This window comes from Euphorbia lathyris, chromosome 6 (assembly GCF_963576675.1).
Source record: "Euphorbia lathyris chromosome 6, ddEupLath1.1, whole genome shotgun sequence".
In the NCBI taxonomy this organism is placed as follows: Eukaryota; Viridiplantae; Streptophyta; class Magnoliopsida; order Malpighiales; family Euphorbiaceae; genus Euphorbia; species Euphorbia lathyris.
This window is the reverse complement of record NC_088915.1, coordinates 15,072,511-15,086,218: the sequence shown is the minus strand read 5'-3', so window position 1 is coordinate 15,086,218 and position 13,708 is coordinate 15,072,511. Positions and strand designations below refer to the sequence as shown.

Genomic DNA, 13,708 nt, shown 5'->3' with positions numbered 1-13,708 from the left:
TCTAGATGATTCAATGTCTCGGGCGCAAGACGGTGGAGTTACCACGCTCATATATCTTTCCATTTTTGGCTCCTTCAATAGAGTTGAAGTTGCTCCTATGATATCCTTCCTTCCCCCTAAAGAGTGCAAGTTCCAAACTCTTTCAAGCTTAGCAGTAGAAGAAGAAAGCTCCAAACTTGTAAGTTCGAAAACCTTGTCAGGAATAATTTCCACGAGATCATTCTCCCATTCGAACTCTAGTATTTGCCCCAATCTCGTGCACCTTACCTCCCTCGTATGCCTCGGCCTGTTCTGGCTACTTGGGTTTTTTTAAGATCTTTCTCGCTTTCACCATTGTTGTTGTTCTTCTTCTAAAAATATAGTTGAATTGATATTGACAATTTAAAGATCAATTTAGCGTTTTAAGTTATTAAATAGGATCAAATTAGTCCCGTATCAAGTTTAAACATGAATTTAGCCTTTCAACTTAACATTTACCCATGTCAATATATAATTAGCATTTATGTGACACGTGTCATTTTTTTATACCGACATGTATCTAGACTAATTTAATTTAAATATTAAGTTAAAGAACTAAATAGATTCTAAATTTGATTTTGTACTAAATTAACTTAGCAATCAAAATTAATCAAATTAATCCATAATTCCAATTTTTATGTTTTATGATTGCAATTCTCACGTGGAAGCACGTGGCGGTTTGAACTCTCCCTACCACCTGTCGCCACCGCTTACCTTTTTCATCCTCACACGAAACGTCATCGTTTGACGTTACAGTTTAGATCACATTTCCCCTCCTCTCCGGTGGTCAGATATTTCTCTGATAATGTATTAAAAATATTTAATATTATTATCTTCCATGAAAACTAACTACAAAATTCTCCAACCTTACATGATGATGATAATCATAAAAATCTGAGACATACCCATTAAAATTCATCCCCAATTCTCTCCAACCCCTCTACCAATTTCATTTTATGAACCCTTAATTTTTCAGTCTACTTCTGAGCTTTATGCTTACCACTTCACATTACTTTCCTGCTAAAGTTTCGATTCTATGGCTGCTGCTCTCAGATGCAAACCCTCCAGGGGAACAGCTTCTTACACTGTTTCTCAATTCAGATACTTGATGTTCAATTATATGCATGCTGGTTCTGCTTCGAGTTCTAACTGTGCGAATCGTACAAAATGGGACGATCATTTCGCGAACACTCCTTATCACTTCACTTCATTCAAACCCGTCTCGTTGCGCGGTGAGTTCGCTGAGAAAGGTAGACTGTTACTGGATAATAGGACAAGTAGCTGCGAATCAAGTAAGGATTGGAGCGAGAAATTTCCTTATACTAGTAATGGTGGGTCCAATTATGGAGACCCTCCTGAGGTGTGGCAGCCTCCTGGGGATGGGATTACAACGGTGAGGGTCAGTGACTCCGGCGTGAATGCAGTCCGCGGCGGTAAAGGTGGGCCTGGGTCGAATTTGAAGGATGAGAATTGGGGTGGATCCAATTTGGGTAATAATTTTCCAACTCCGAAGGAAATCTGCAAGGGACTGGATAAATTTGTGATTGGACAAGAAAGGGCTAAGAAGGTGATTGTTCTTATACTTTTGGATTTTGGAAGCAGTTAGGTATTTTATAGTGAAAAAGTACATGATTTTGTTTTGTTAGGGTTGCATAGGATTGGTTTAATAATGATGTATGATTTTATTTTAACACAAAGATTATGCATAAGACCAAATGGTATGGAAAGGACATGGCTGTTGAAGGATTAATTAATTTTAGTGCTTAATGAGTTGCTTGGATTTTAATATGTTTCCTTGTTTAATACTAAATTTTCTATGGATGCTGATATGATTATTGAAGAGTGCCTATTTTAATTTTTTTCTTGATAATTATTTGTTGGTATGCACAAGTTATCTGTATGTATTTGTACTTTGTTCATAAGTTCCAGGTGTTCAATATGCAAATACATTGTGCTATATAAATTTTTTCCAACATCATCTGAATTCCTTTATTGTTTTCTGTTCAGGTTCTTTCTGTGGCAGTATACAACCATTATAAGCGGATATTTTATGATACCATTCAGAACAGGTCAGTTGTATACCTTTATTGTATGCAAACATTAGTCAATTCGTTTCGGTTGTTAGTCATGTTTGTGCTGTTCTGAGATATGTGGCTCAGTAATCAGTTAGCACTAAAGGTAAAGCTGACATTGTGTCTACGTGTGTATATATGTATATATGTCAAAGGAACCATTTGACCCAAAAACTTAAAGCTAATAGGTAAGGTCTAAGAACAGCTTTTATTATTATTATCTCTAACCCACCCCTGAACTGAATGCCCCTTGGGCTTGAAGCGTTTACAACATACCCATCTTGATTTGTGTTGAAATTCCTTTTAATAAATGGGAGTTGTCAGGATTCGAATACTTGACCACTTGGTCTAAGAGGCTCTGACTATCACAGAACCAATTGAACTAAAAGCTTAACCTCATATTTTAAGGTCTAAGAATAGCTTTTATTATTATTATCTCTAGGAATATAATATATATGTGTGACCAACTTGTGAAGTTTCTAGTCATGCCATGAAACTCAGTGTGTTGAATGATTTGAATCCACATTGCATCAGGTTTGTTCAATGTCTTGTGAGTTTTTGGTGTCATGAACTAGCTTTGTTGTGGTGGACAACGTCTCCAAGTTGTTTGGAAGGTTTTTTTTCTCTTATACTTATTTTTCAAACAATATAAAATTTTACCCTCGAGTGTGTCAGCTTCAGGTCTTCATACTAATGGCCACTATATAACAATCCTTAAATTTCCAGCTGTTTGCTGGAGTATTGTTTAATTGTTTAATCACTAAGCTTTCCTGGATTTGGTCCTTCAATAGCTATACGGAGAATTCCATCTACCCAATTGTGATCTTTTCATTATTTTGTCCTTGAGAGGGTGAAAAATAGTATTATTGGATCACATGATCAATAATTGGTGATAGGATTGGCATGCCACTCTTGAGTCTTGATTCATTCTTGTGCTTCATCTTTTTCTTGCAAGAACTATTGAGTTCTAATGTGTTTAATACAACTTGGGAAACTAGGTCCGTAGGCGATTCAGGAAACAGCCAAGCAGAAGCTATGGATGATGATAGTGTGGAACTTGAGAAGAGTAACATTCTTCTAATGGGGCCAACGGGTTCAGGTAATTTGTCATTATCTTTATTGTAATTTCTTAGCGGCCTTTCATTTTGTTTTTATTGTCTTGACTCCTAGAAATCAAATTGATTATTACCATTGCAAATCACGAAATTAACCCAGAGAGAGAGAGAGAGAGAGAGTTATTAGTGCATTTCTAAGTACCAAGAAGTTTGGGAATTGTCTCTAACAAGACAATGTCATGATTGTGTACATTTCTACTATATTTATACCCATACAGTGACGTCTTTTTTTGTTATAGCTTCTTTATCATATTAGGATTATTAGTAGATGTCCAGATACATAGAAATTTGGGAACATGCTTTGTAATTTTGCCTTTATTATCACAGGACAATATCATTATCTTCATTTCTACTAGAATTATAGCCATATAGTGCAATCTTCTTTTTCTATATTGCTTGTTTATTAGATCAAGACTCGTCTAGTGAGGTGACGAAATTGTGTATGTGTATCTATTGTTTGATTGCTTCATATTGACACTTTTGCTTACTAGTTTCACTTGTTTCAATGTTTCGTGCCATTTCAAGGACAGGGAAGACATTACTTGCCAAAACCTTGGCACGGTTTGTCAATGTTCCATTTGTTATTACTGATGCAACCACCTTGACCCAGGCAAGTTAAAGGCATTTTCTGTTAACTCTTTATGATTATTTTTCTCCTCTCTTCATATTTTTGTTATGTTCCATGGCCAATAAATTGGTTTACTTTGTGTGCTTACATTAATTCTACGTGTTAGTGTGCTTGTGCTGGTTTTCTGTAGATAGGTCAGTTATTTTGCAGTTGTGTGTTTTATAACTAGTTACACTAATCCAAAGTAGTTCCTGCAATAGGCAGCAGTTACTAGATTCTTTGTACTCTTTATTTCGAATGAAAATTAATGGAAATCAGATGTCCTCTCTTAATGAGCCCTTGAACTAACCTGGACATCATATTCTTCCCCTAACTTAGGCAATACTCGTTTCCTTCCTTAATGGAACACTAGTTCCAACATTACAATTGAAGGTTTCGAGACAAGAAGGGTTTCATTTGACTGTCACTTATGGGAATGCATTCACAGTCCAGGTTTTTGTCAATCACTTCCCTTGAAATTAGGAGATCATGTATTTAACATAGATAATTATCTGCTTCCTCTCGGTTGTGGGGTAATAGTGGGAGTTAATTGGTTTAAAAAGTTGGGGCCCATAAAGTGGAATTTTACAGCCTTAATGCAATATAAAAATTGCGGAGACCCATTGAATTGAAGGGAATCAATTCAATGCAGACTACTAATTTAAAGAAAACTTCAGCTCTCAAAAACTTAGGACCGCAATCTGGATGTTCAGCATCTGCTAGCTGAATTTGTCATAATTTTCTAGGAGCCTGCTGGATTTCCTCCTCCATGGAACTACAATCTCAGAATCATCTTGCTTGAGGAATTAAATGGAGCCTGTTATTCCACCAAGTTAGAATTGTGCTCCAGAAACTTCCATGTTAGGAGGCAAGCTGAAGATATTCCCAAAACAGCCCTTTCGAATATCATAGACACTTTGTTTTACTGTTAAACTCGGGAGGAACCTATGCAGTTCCATTATCCTTTGTTGTCGCTTGCGGACAAGCTCATTCTTCAAGCAGGAGTAATATTATGTGCTGTGGCCAATAAAAATAGAACAGATTGATAGATTGGTGTAGCGTGTGTGTGTTTACTGTCGTTGTTCTTTGATGTCACTTGCGGAGAAGCTCATTCTTCAATCGGGAACTTCAGAATTGTTTGTTGCTCCTTTCCTCAGGGGCCTGTAGATAGAGTAGCTTGATTGAACTCTTGTTTCAGTGCCAGAAACAATACAGGTTTTTTTGTATTCAGTGAAAAAGGGTAGGGAATGTTAGAGTTCTTTAAGTTGAATATTATAGATGTGTATGTTGTAGGGTTGTATATTCTCTGCTCTGTTTGAAGTTAATTGACTTAAACTAGAGCATCTACTATGATAATTGATTTTTGGTTTCCATGAAATGCAGGCAGGATATGTGGGGGAAGATGTGGAGTCCATATTGTACAAGCTTCTGATGGTAATTTCATGCAACCTATGTTTCTCTTCTGTTTCAAGTGCTACTCAAGGTTCAAAAAATCATATCCTCAAACAATGACGTATATGCTATGCTATATGTTGGGATCTTATTTGTCTTACTATCTGTTAGGTAGAATGTACCACTCAAAAGCTGCTTGAAGTTTTGGTTCTGATCTTGCATGAGAATGAGATGAATCTTTCGTATATGTTAAATTTATTTAATTACAAAGGAAACTGTATTCACTCTTGAAATGGGGAATGGATGATTATTCGGCAGCTTCACCCTTCTAAGATATTTTTTTCGCAAAGACCAATGTCATGCTATACTATGGACATGTAGCTTCCTTCACGGTTTGGAAAATGCTGCTCTACCACATCATTAATAACATGAGACCTGGTTACTGTTTTTGTATTGTTGCGACTTGCATAGCTTTTGGTACATGATTCCTTTTGGATCATCAAGGTGCTTTTTGTCTAGATAGTCTGTTTTGCTACCATTTTCTTCTACTTCACTTAATAATTCGACCATTTTGAGCTGTTTCCATCCAACTGCTTGTATAACTTTGTAGGATTCATATGAACAAGCAAAAGTCTAGGCAGTCCATTTATAAAATTTTGTGTTCTGGCAAGTATAACCGATCTTTCATTTGTATGAAGTTGAAAAAGAGAATTTGTGGTGGAAGGAAGTTCCAAAGACCCTTCACTTTTCTGTAGTTAGGTTAGGGCATTTTTTAATGAAGTTGAAAGAGTTCAAGCAAGCAATGTGGTAGGTGATCTTTGGAGTTTTATAGACTAAATATAAAGTATGAAGATCGTTTCAAGTCTAGCCCCTATTGAAGTTTACTAGTTGATGCATGTGGTTGAATAATGAAAAAAGAAAGGAACTGCAGAAGTGATGAAAGGAGATTAGAGGTATTCCTTTATGCTTCCCACAAAATAAAAACGTCCGAGTTTACTTAATTCTAAATCCTAATTAAAGGAGCCAAAGTGACCAAGAAAAAATTGCTAAACTTGATAACTGTTATGTAGATGATATTCCATCCCAGAACCAGTGGTTTAGGAGTCCTTTTATGGACCTCAAACTGTAAAATCATTAGACTCCAGTCGAATAAAGTATGGTTAGCCGCCAGCATAAGCTTCTACTTTCCAAAGCCATGGGATTGAAAATTGTTCGGTATCACAATGTCATAATGATCTGATCATCTGAATGGCTAAAATTGAGTTAAGAGAACTTGAGTATTCCACAGCCTAAAACTACCATTGGCAAAAATAACTTGCGACCAATTTGAGTTCATGTATTTGGTTTCTTCTTCCAAGTTTGTTAGTCCTGATCCTGAATAATTATATACTGTCCATTGTATTTTTCAATGATAGATCTTCTACTTTGGCATCTATATTTGAAGGGGCTGTATGACTTATTGAATCATAGGGGTGTACTTGGCTCTTGTTGACATATAGTGATTTTCTGGGTAGCATGTGAAAACTCAGCAAACGCTTAACATAATCATGATAATCTTTGGGTGTCAATGATTGGTTGAACTATGCATTAATTTAAAATGGTTTACGATTTCTTATCATCTTTTTTTCTTTTCTTTTCTCAGGCTGCTGACTACAATGTGGCAGCTGCTCAACAGGGGATTGTATACATTGATGAAGTTGACAAAATCACAAAAAAGGTTCGTTCTCACCATTTCGTTATGACGCACTTATGTTCTGCTTCATGTTTCTTGTAAATTACTTGGCTTTTGGATTATTATTATTATTATTATTGTTTATGCTCCATCTTTCCGTTCAGGCAGAGAGTGTTAGCATTAGCAGAGATGTGTCAGGTGAGGGTGTGCAGCAAGCCTTACTGAAAATGCTAGAAGGAACGGTACGTAACTATTTTGCATTACCTTCTACAGCAGTTTGATTTAGTTATCACTTACCAGTCGATGAGCTTGGTGCAATTGAAGCTGTCACATGCTTCAACTGTTTCAAATGTGTATAGCAAATTAGATGAATTTTCAACCTTTATTTTTCGATGAAAGAAACTGCTTACTCGTTTATTAATTAGTCATGGTTCATTGCTTCCTTTAGGTTGTCAATGTTCCAGAGAAGGGAGCTCGAAAACATCCAAGAGGTGACAATATTCAGGTAATATGCAGCTTATTCGTAACACTCTCATCTGGTTGTTTAATTGATTATAGCCTTTGCTGGGGCTGCATCCTTTGACATAATGGTGTGGCTTTTAAGTTAAGGCCTGGTGAGCATTCTGACCCGAGCATAGTCCTGATGTGTAATGATAAGTTAGCCTTGATGGTTGCATCTGCATTTTTTTTTTAAATTATTGCATTTTTTTTTTCTTACACTTGGTCTTTCTTTATTTATGCTTTTCATAGATTGATACAAAGGATATTCTCTTCATATGTGGAGGGGCTTTTGTTGACTTGGAGAAGACAATTTCAGAAAGGTTTGATAACACACTACTCTACCTCTGGACCTTGTTACTAGACCAGTAACATGGAGAATCATCCAAATGATTGCAAGTGGGAATCAGATTTGGAAGTTTTCCTTCTCCTTCTTACCTTTTGGTTCTAGGAGAATTTTTTTATGGGCCAATAGAATAGTGCCACCTAATAACTAAATTTGCACCTCATCTATTTAGTAGGTGGAAACTTGAGATAAAATCCTAAACCCTACATCCATTGTAATGAAGAAGGGATAATTTCCACCTAATCACATGGATGAGGTGTAATAAATTATTAGGTAGTGTTATTCTGTTGGCCTGGTCCAAAGTGATGTCGTGGACCAGGTGCATTATAAAATTTCACTAGCTTTTAGAGAGAACTTTCCAAATTCTTCTATAAAAAATGCATAATATAGAATACTTATACCGCCTTTTCTTATTCAATCCAACAGATTATAAAGAATTCAGAAAAGCAAATACCTGACGAACTCCTAAACTCAAGATTTGAAAGTTCAAAATTTATATGCCTAGATATCTTCTGATAATTCTCAAAAACTGAGAACAGTAAAATGAATTCAAAATTCAGATGTTCTGCCCCTCTAACCATGTGTCTACCACCTTAACAAAATCTGCTCAGGAAGTAGTTGCATAACATTTCCCTTCCTATCAAGAATGCATTTTGAAGTCAGGTGCCAAGGTTGGACGGTTTTATACAACTCTTGAGCAAGGCATTTCTCCAGCTAACTATTCAGACGTCTCATCATCTTCCCTTCCAACTCAATGTCTCTGATTTTATGCTGCATTGTTGTTGAGGCAGATCCCCCATTAGACCCTCCTTCCATTTCAGCCCTTCTCAAACACCTTATTCTGGAGTTTTTTCAAAGTTATAATCAAATCTTATGCATTGTTTAACAGATTCTTCTTTCAGCCATTTTCCTTGTTTTGTGTAACCTTGCCAAACTCTCAGCCTCAGTGAGATCTGCTGAATGTTGTACTTTCGCCTCCATGGTAACAGCTTTCTTCAAACCACTGGAGAAGATCGCCACTTCTTCAGACAAGGTACTAACTTGGGCTGCCAGTTGCTCGATTCACCTTTGAAGTCCTCCAGAGTTCTTATTTGTTGAGGTTTTGGGAGTTCTCTGAGCTTGTTATTGTGAATTGGAGGTCGAAATATACGTTGAAGCTCACCTTGAAATTATCCCAGCTCAGTTGGGATCTATTTTTCTTTTTTGAGTTTGATAATTCATAACTGAGCATCCCTTTCCAAGTAAAATGAAGATAGGCTAACCTTGTCGCCTTCAGCCATTCTCGGGTGACGGAAAATATCTCACACCAATTCAGCCACCCCAAGGGATCTGAAGCTCCATGATGACAGGTTTGAGTTTACAGTATCTGCACACAAAGTAACCAGCATCTTGATTCTCCTCCTCTTGATACCCTGCTCTGTCCCATTCCTTCCCCCTATTCGATTCACAGTGAAGTTCTGAAACAGGTCCCTACTTTGACAGCCAGCTCAATTCACTGGCTATCTGCTGCTGTTCCCTTTCACCCGGTCACACGGCCTATCGTCTTGACCTCGAATTGCTCCTGGAAATTGCAATGGTCCACCATGACAATCTGCTTGGGTACCAATTTGTTATGTACTCTAGCCCTCAACCTTGTCACTAGATTGGTAACACCAATATCCTCCAAAATGACACAATGGGAAATCAGACTTGGAGTTTTCTTTCGGTTACCTATTTTGGTTCCTCCTGACCGAAGCTCCTTGGAGAAAACTCTCTGCAACATAAAGCACATTACATTTTCCGGAAATTATAACTGCCTTTTGTTATTCAATTCCAACAGCTTTTAAAGAATTTAATGTGAAGGCATCTGACTAAAGGCTAACAAGCTCTAAAAATTCAAATTCAAATTTCCCAGAAATCTTCTTACAAATCTCAAAAACTCAATGCACTAAACCAATTCAAAATTCAAATATTCAGCACCTCTACCCATTGTCCACCACCTTGGCCATATTTGGTCAGGAAGCAGCTTATTAATATTTGACCCCCATTTAAGCTTTTGGTTTTTCTTTCCTTGGTAAAAATAATGAGTGAAATGAAAAATATTTTGCATTCATTACAGACGTCAAGATTCTTCCATTGGGTTTGGCGCACCAGTTCGTGCAAACATGAGGACAGGTGGTGCTACTAGTGCTGCTGTCACATCATCTTTATTGGAGACTGTAAGTGCACACCAGTCTTCAATCAACAAGTAACAGCTTTTTGCAAATTATTTTTGTACTTGTCTTCTCAAAAGGAGTATTTTAGTACCCTAATTGCTGTATGATCTTTTATCTTCGGCAGGTTGAAAGTGGTGATCTGATTTCTTATGGTTTGATACCTGAATTTGTTGGGAGATTTCCTGTCCTTGTGAGTTTGTCTGCTCTTACTGAGAATCAACTTGTACAGGTAAGACATCAAAATGATTTTGTTTCTGATAGATAGAAATCATTAGTCCTTCTCATTGATGATATCTTGTAGATAGAAGTTGTTTTCCCTTAAAAAAAAAAATTTTCTGCTAGACCTTGATGAAATCTTGGATTGTTTAATAAGAATTATTTTGAACAATTTATCGTTTGACAAGGGTTTAATGCTTGGTCTTATCGTTGACGATATCTAAATGAAATTGTTCTTCACCGTGCTCATGTAACTCATCCACTTGGAAGCATGGGATTATGCTCCTGAAAAATTATGTTCAAGTTCATCAATGTTTTTATATCTGTGTATCGCTGATTCCTAATTATGTATTGTAGGTTCTGACAGAACCGAAAAATGCCCTTGGAAAACAATACAAGAAAATGTTTCAAATGAATGATGTAAGTATCTCTTTTGATACATAGTTTATAGTTTCTGGGAGGACTGTTCTGCCCTCTGAAAAATTATTAGTTTCATGCGATTTAACTCTCTATGCCTTTTCATGTTAACAAAAATATGCAGAATTACATGCCTCTTCTGATATGTAGTTGATTTGGAGCATTTTTCATTTTTTCCCCTTTTTGCAGGCTAAGCTGCATTTCACTGAAGGTGCATTAAAATTAATCGCCAAGAAAGCAGTAAGCAAAAATACTGGCGCCCGAGGGTTGCGGTCCCTACTAGAAAGTATCTTGATGGAGTCCATGTATGAGGTATGTTGCTTCGTATTTTTTTTTTTTTTAAATCTCTGGTGCAAAACACTTGCTTGTACAAAAACAACTAGGTACGCATTAAGTGGTTAGGTGCACGGCTAAAACAATATATAATACTGTATGCTGTTGGTGGGTCATTTTGAACTCAGGATATGACAAGGACGTAGACGGGCTTTAAGGGATAGACTGGAAATAGCTTTTGAGTGAAATCATAAAATATTTCGAGTATTTATCGGATATCTAGGCTTCTGTTATATGCCAGTTTCGGAAGTATCATATGTCAATGCAGTATGCCTTGGAGGTGAAACACTTTCCTAGGTCTTGGGGTCATTTTTTATTGGTTGGTGTCTTTCAAACCAGGCACACTGACAATGACCCTTGGGTTCTCAAACCAATCAGTTATTTATTTACTTAGGTCAGGCGTCTCCTACCACTTTAGAGGATCGTGTGTTCCCCACATTTGATCTATGGACCGTGTGCTTTTTGAATCGTTTATCCTTTTTCGTTTGTCAATATTAGGGGAAATGAGAATAATAGGACTGTTTTAGCCCAATTAATGGGCAAAAAATAAGGAATGTTTATGCTAGAAGACAAAGAGGGACACATGGTCAGGTGGAATGAGCTGGCTATGTTGCACGGAAACTCCTCTTCAGTAGTGGTTCTGAGTTTTATAATCTGTTTCGGAAACGGAAACTATTCCGAAACTCCGGAAACTAGTACGACGCGTTGACATATTGAAAATAGGAAACGTGTTTCTGGTTTAGGAAACTGTTTCCGCCGGCAAACACAATCCAATTCCAGTTCCGACTATGATTCTAGCTAATTGAAACATTCTCTTTAGCTAAAACTGCTTAATTGATGATAATTTCTATTCCACAATCTCGAATTATTTCTATTTTCTGCTCACTGGTGTAATCATCTATAGAGTATAAATACCATTTTATTTATTATTATACTTTTAATATTTATAAACATGTCCCTGTATTTTTAGTATTTACACATCTTCCTCACATCCGTTTCCTATGTTATTTACAAATAACATTTCCCAGTGTCTGTTTCCATATCCGTTTCCATTTTCATTTCCGGGCAACATAGTGACCTGGCAATTTTGGTTATGCTTTGGAAAAAGAGTATTGTTAGTTATAGAGGGGGTAGAGCGTGTGGAAGAAGGTTATCAGTTTTCCCGTTTTGTCTGGCTCTTAGCTCCGGCTAGGGGAGAGGGAAGATTATTTCCTGGAGTATTGATTATCAGTGCTAGTTCCGCACTTAATTCTCGTGAATTCTACATTACTGGTTAATAAATCTCTCTTCATTTTCTCTATTTTGTGTCCTGCTTTGCATCTAAATATATCTAAATACCTAAGAAAAGGGTTCAAATTCTTGTTTGGTCTTAAAATGATAATTAGTAGTGATTGTTTTCTGATTTCGTATCTGACGAGTCAGTTTTTTTACTGTCAGTAAGATAATTTCTCTTGCTGATAATCCAGCTTAAATCTTGTAACTTTCGCAGATTCCTGATGTTAGAACAGGAGAAGGTATAATAGACGCTGTTGTGGTTGACGAAGAGGCAGTAGGATTTGAATCGCGTGGAGCTGGAGCCAAGATCCTCTATGGTACGGGTGCATTAGATCGCTATCTTTTGAAACACGAATTGAAGACTAAAGAGGTGAGTGGTCACGTCTTCTCTTGATTTCAACTTTTGATCCTAATTCGAAGAACTTTAGTCTCTAATGCATTCATTTCCATTTTGTTTGTAGACAACCGGGGAAGGTTCCGATGGAGAGCCAGAGGTGGAAACAGAGTTTTCTTCGGTAGTTGCTAGCATGTAATTTGTCGGTGATATCCTTAATAGCGTTCCTTGTCTGTGACTGTGTACATAATATCCTCACATTGATTTGATAAAAATTTAGAAATGCAATCATATAATTTTACACAATCGAGTCGTCGGAATTTGTGTTACTTGATTCAATTGAGCAGCATTCAACTCGACAAATACCGATTCAATTGAGCAGCATTCAACTCGACAAGTACGATCAAGCAGCAGCTTCAGCGATTAGCTTATTATTGTTGTTTAGTGGTAATAGATGACTTGTTTACTGCAAGTTTTTTCTGGTGGAATATCATGTTTAGTGTTATAATATCTTTTTCGGGTTTAGATGTCATCTTATAAGCATCATTGATCCTAGCTTTACATCTTTTTTGGGTACTTAACGTTAACAGTCAAGATAAATTTTATCCCTAATGTTTAAATTGGTGCAATTTTATATCATAATGTGAATTTCAAAAGTAATTTATTAAATTGTGTGTTTTTATCATGAATCTACTGTATATATGTTGTTTTATCATTCATTGTTAATGTAATATAAATATATGCATACACATGAAAAATTAAAATAAAGAACGAAAAATTATACTTTTTTTACGGGTTTGATAAATTTTTAAAAATATTTTATTGAATTTAAAAATAAACTGTGGTTTAATCAATTTATAAAAATAGTCATCTGTTTGCAAACTCATTCATTATTTAAAAAATTATTGTCGTCACTATTTAGTTTAAAAATGAGTAATTTGAAGCAATTAAAAAAATTAATTTTTAAATTAATTAAATTATAAATATTATTTGATTGATAAATTGATTCGGGTATTTTTAAATTCACAAAAATATATAGATTCTGTTTACAAATTTTTAAATATTTTACAGATTAGCTAAACCACCACGTTTACTTTTTCAATTTTCCCTAAACTAAATTTGTAATTATTCCAAAAATTTAAAATATATTGTACGGGCTACTTTTTAGATGGAAGAACACAATCTTAAAAAAATAAAAAATAAAATAAAAATAAAAAT

At 35.9% G+C, this 13,708-nt stretch overlaps 1 protein-coding gene across 1 annotated transcript; it reads left to right on the top strand.

The window, feature by feature from the left end:
• The first annotated feature begins 829 nt into the window (after positions 1–829).
• On the top strand, positions 830–13,015 carry LOC136232395 (CLP protease regulatory subunit CLPX1, mitochondrial). Its single transcript, XM_066021532.1, has 15 exons — positions 830–1,585; positions 2,026–2,087; positions 3,089–3,189; positions 3,736–3,819; positions 5,200–5,246; positions 6,847–6,921; positions 7,041–7,118; positions 7,325–7,381; positions 7,627–7,697; positions 9,819–9,918; positions 10,040–10,144; positions 10,489–10,551; positions 10,738–10,860; positions 12,371–12,526; positions 12,618–13,015. Exons 1-15 carry the CDS (start codon positions 1,055–1,057, stop codon positions 12,687–12,689), a joined length of 1,725 nt encoding a protein of 574 aa, XP_065877604.1. The 5' UTR covers positions 830–1,054; the 3' UTR covers positions 12,690–13,015.
• Positions 13,016–13,708: the final 693 nt, after the last annotated feature.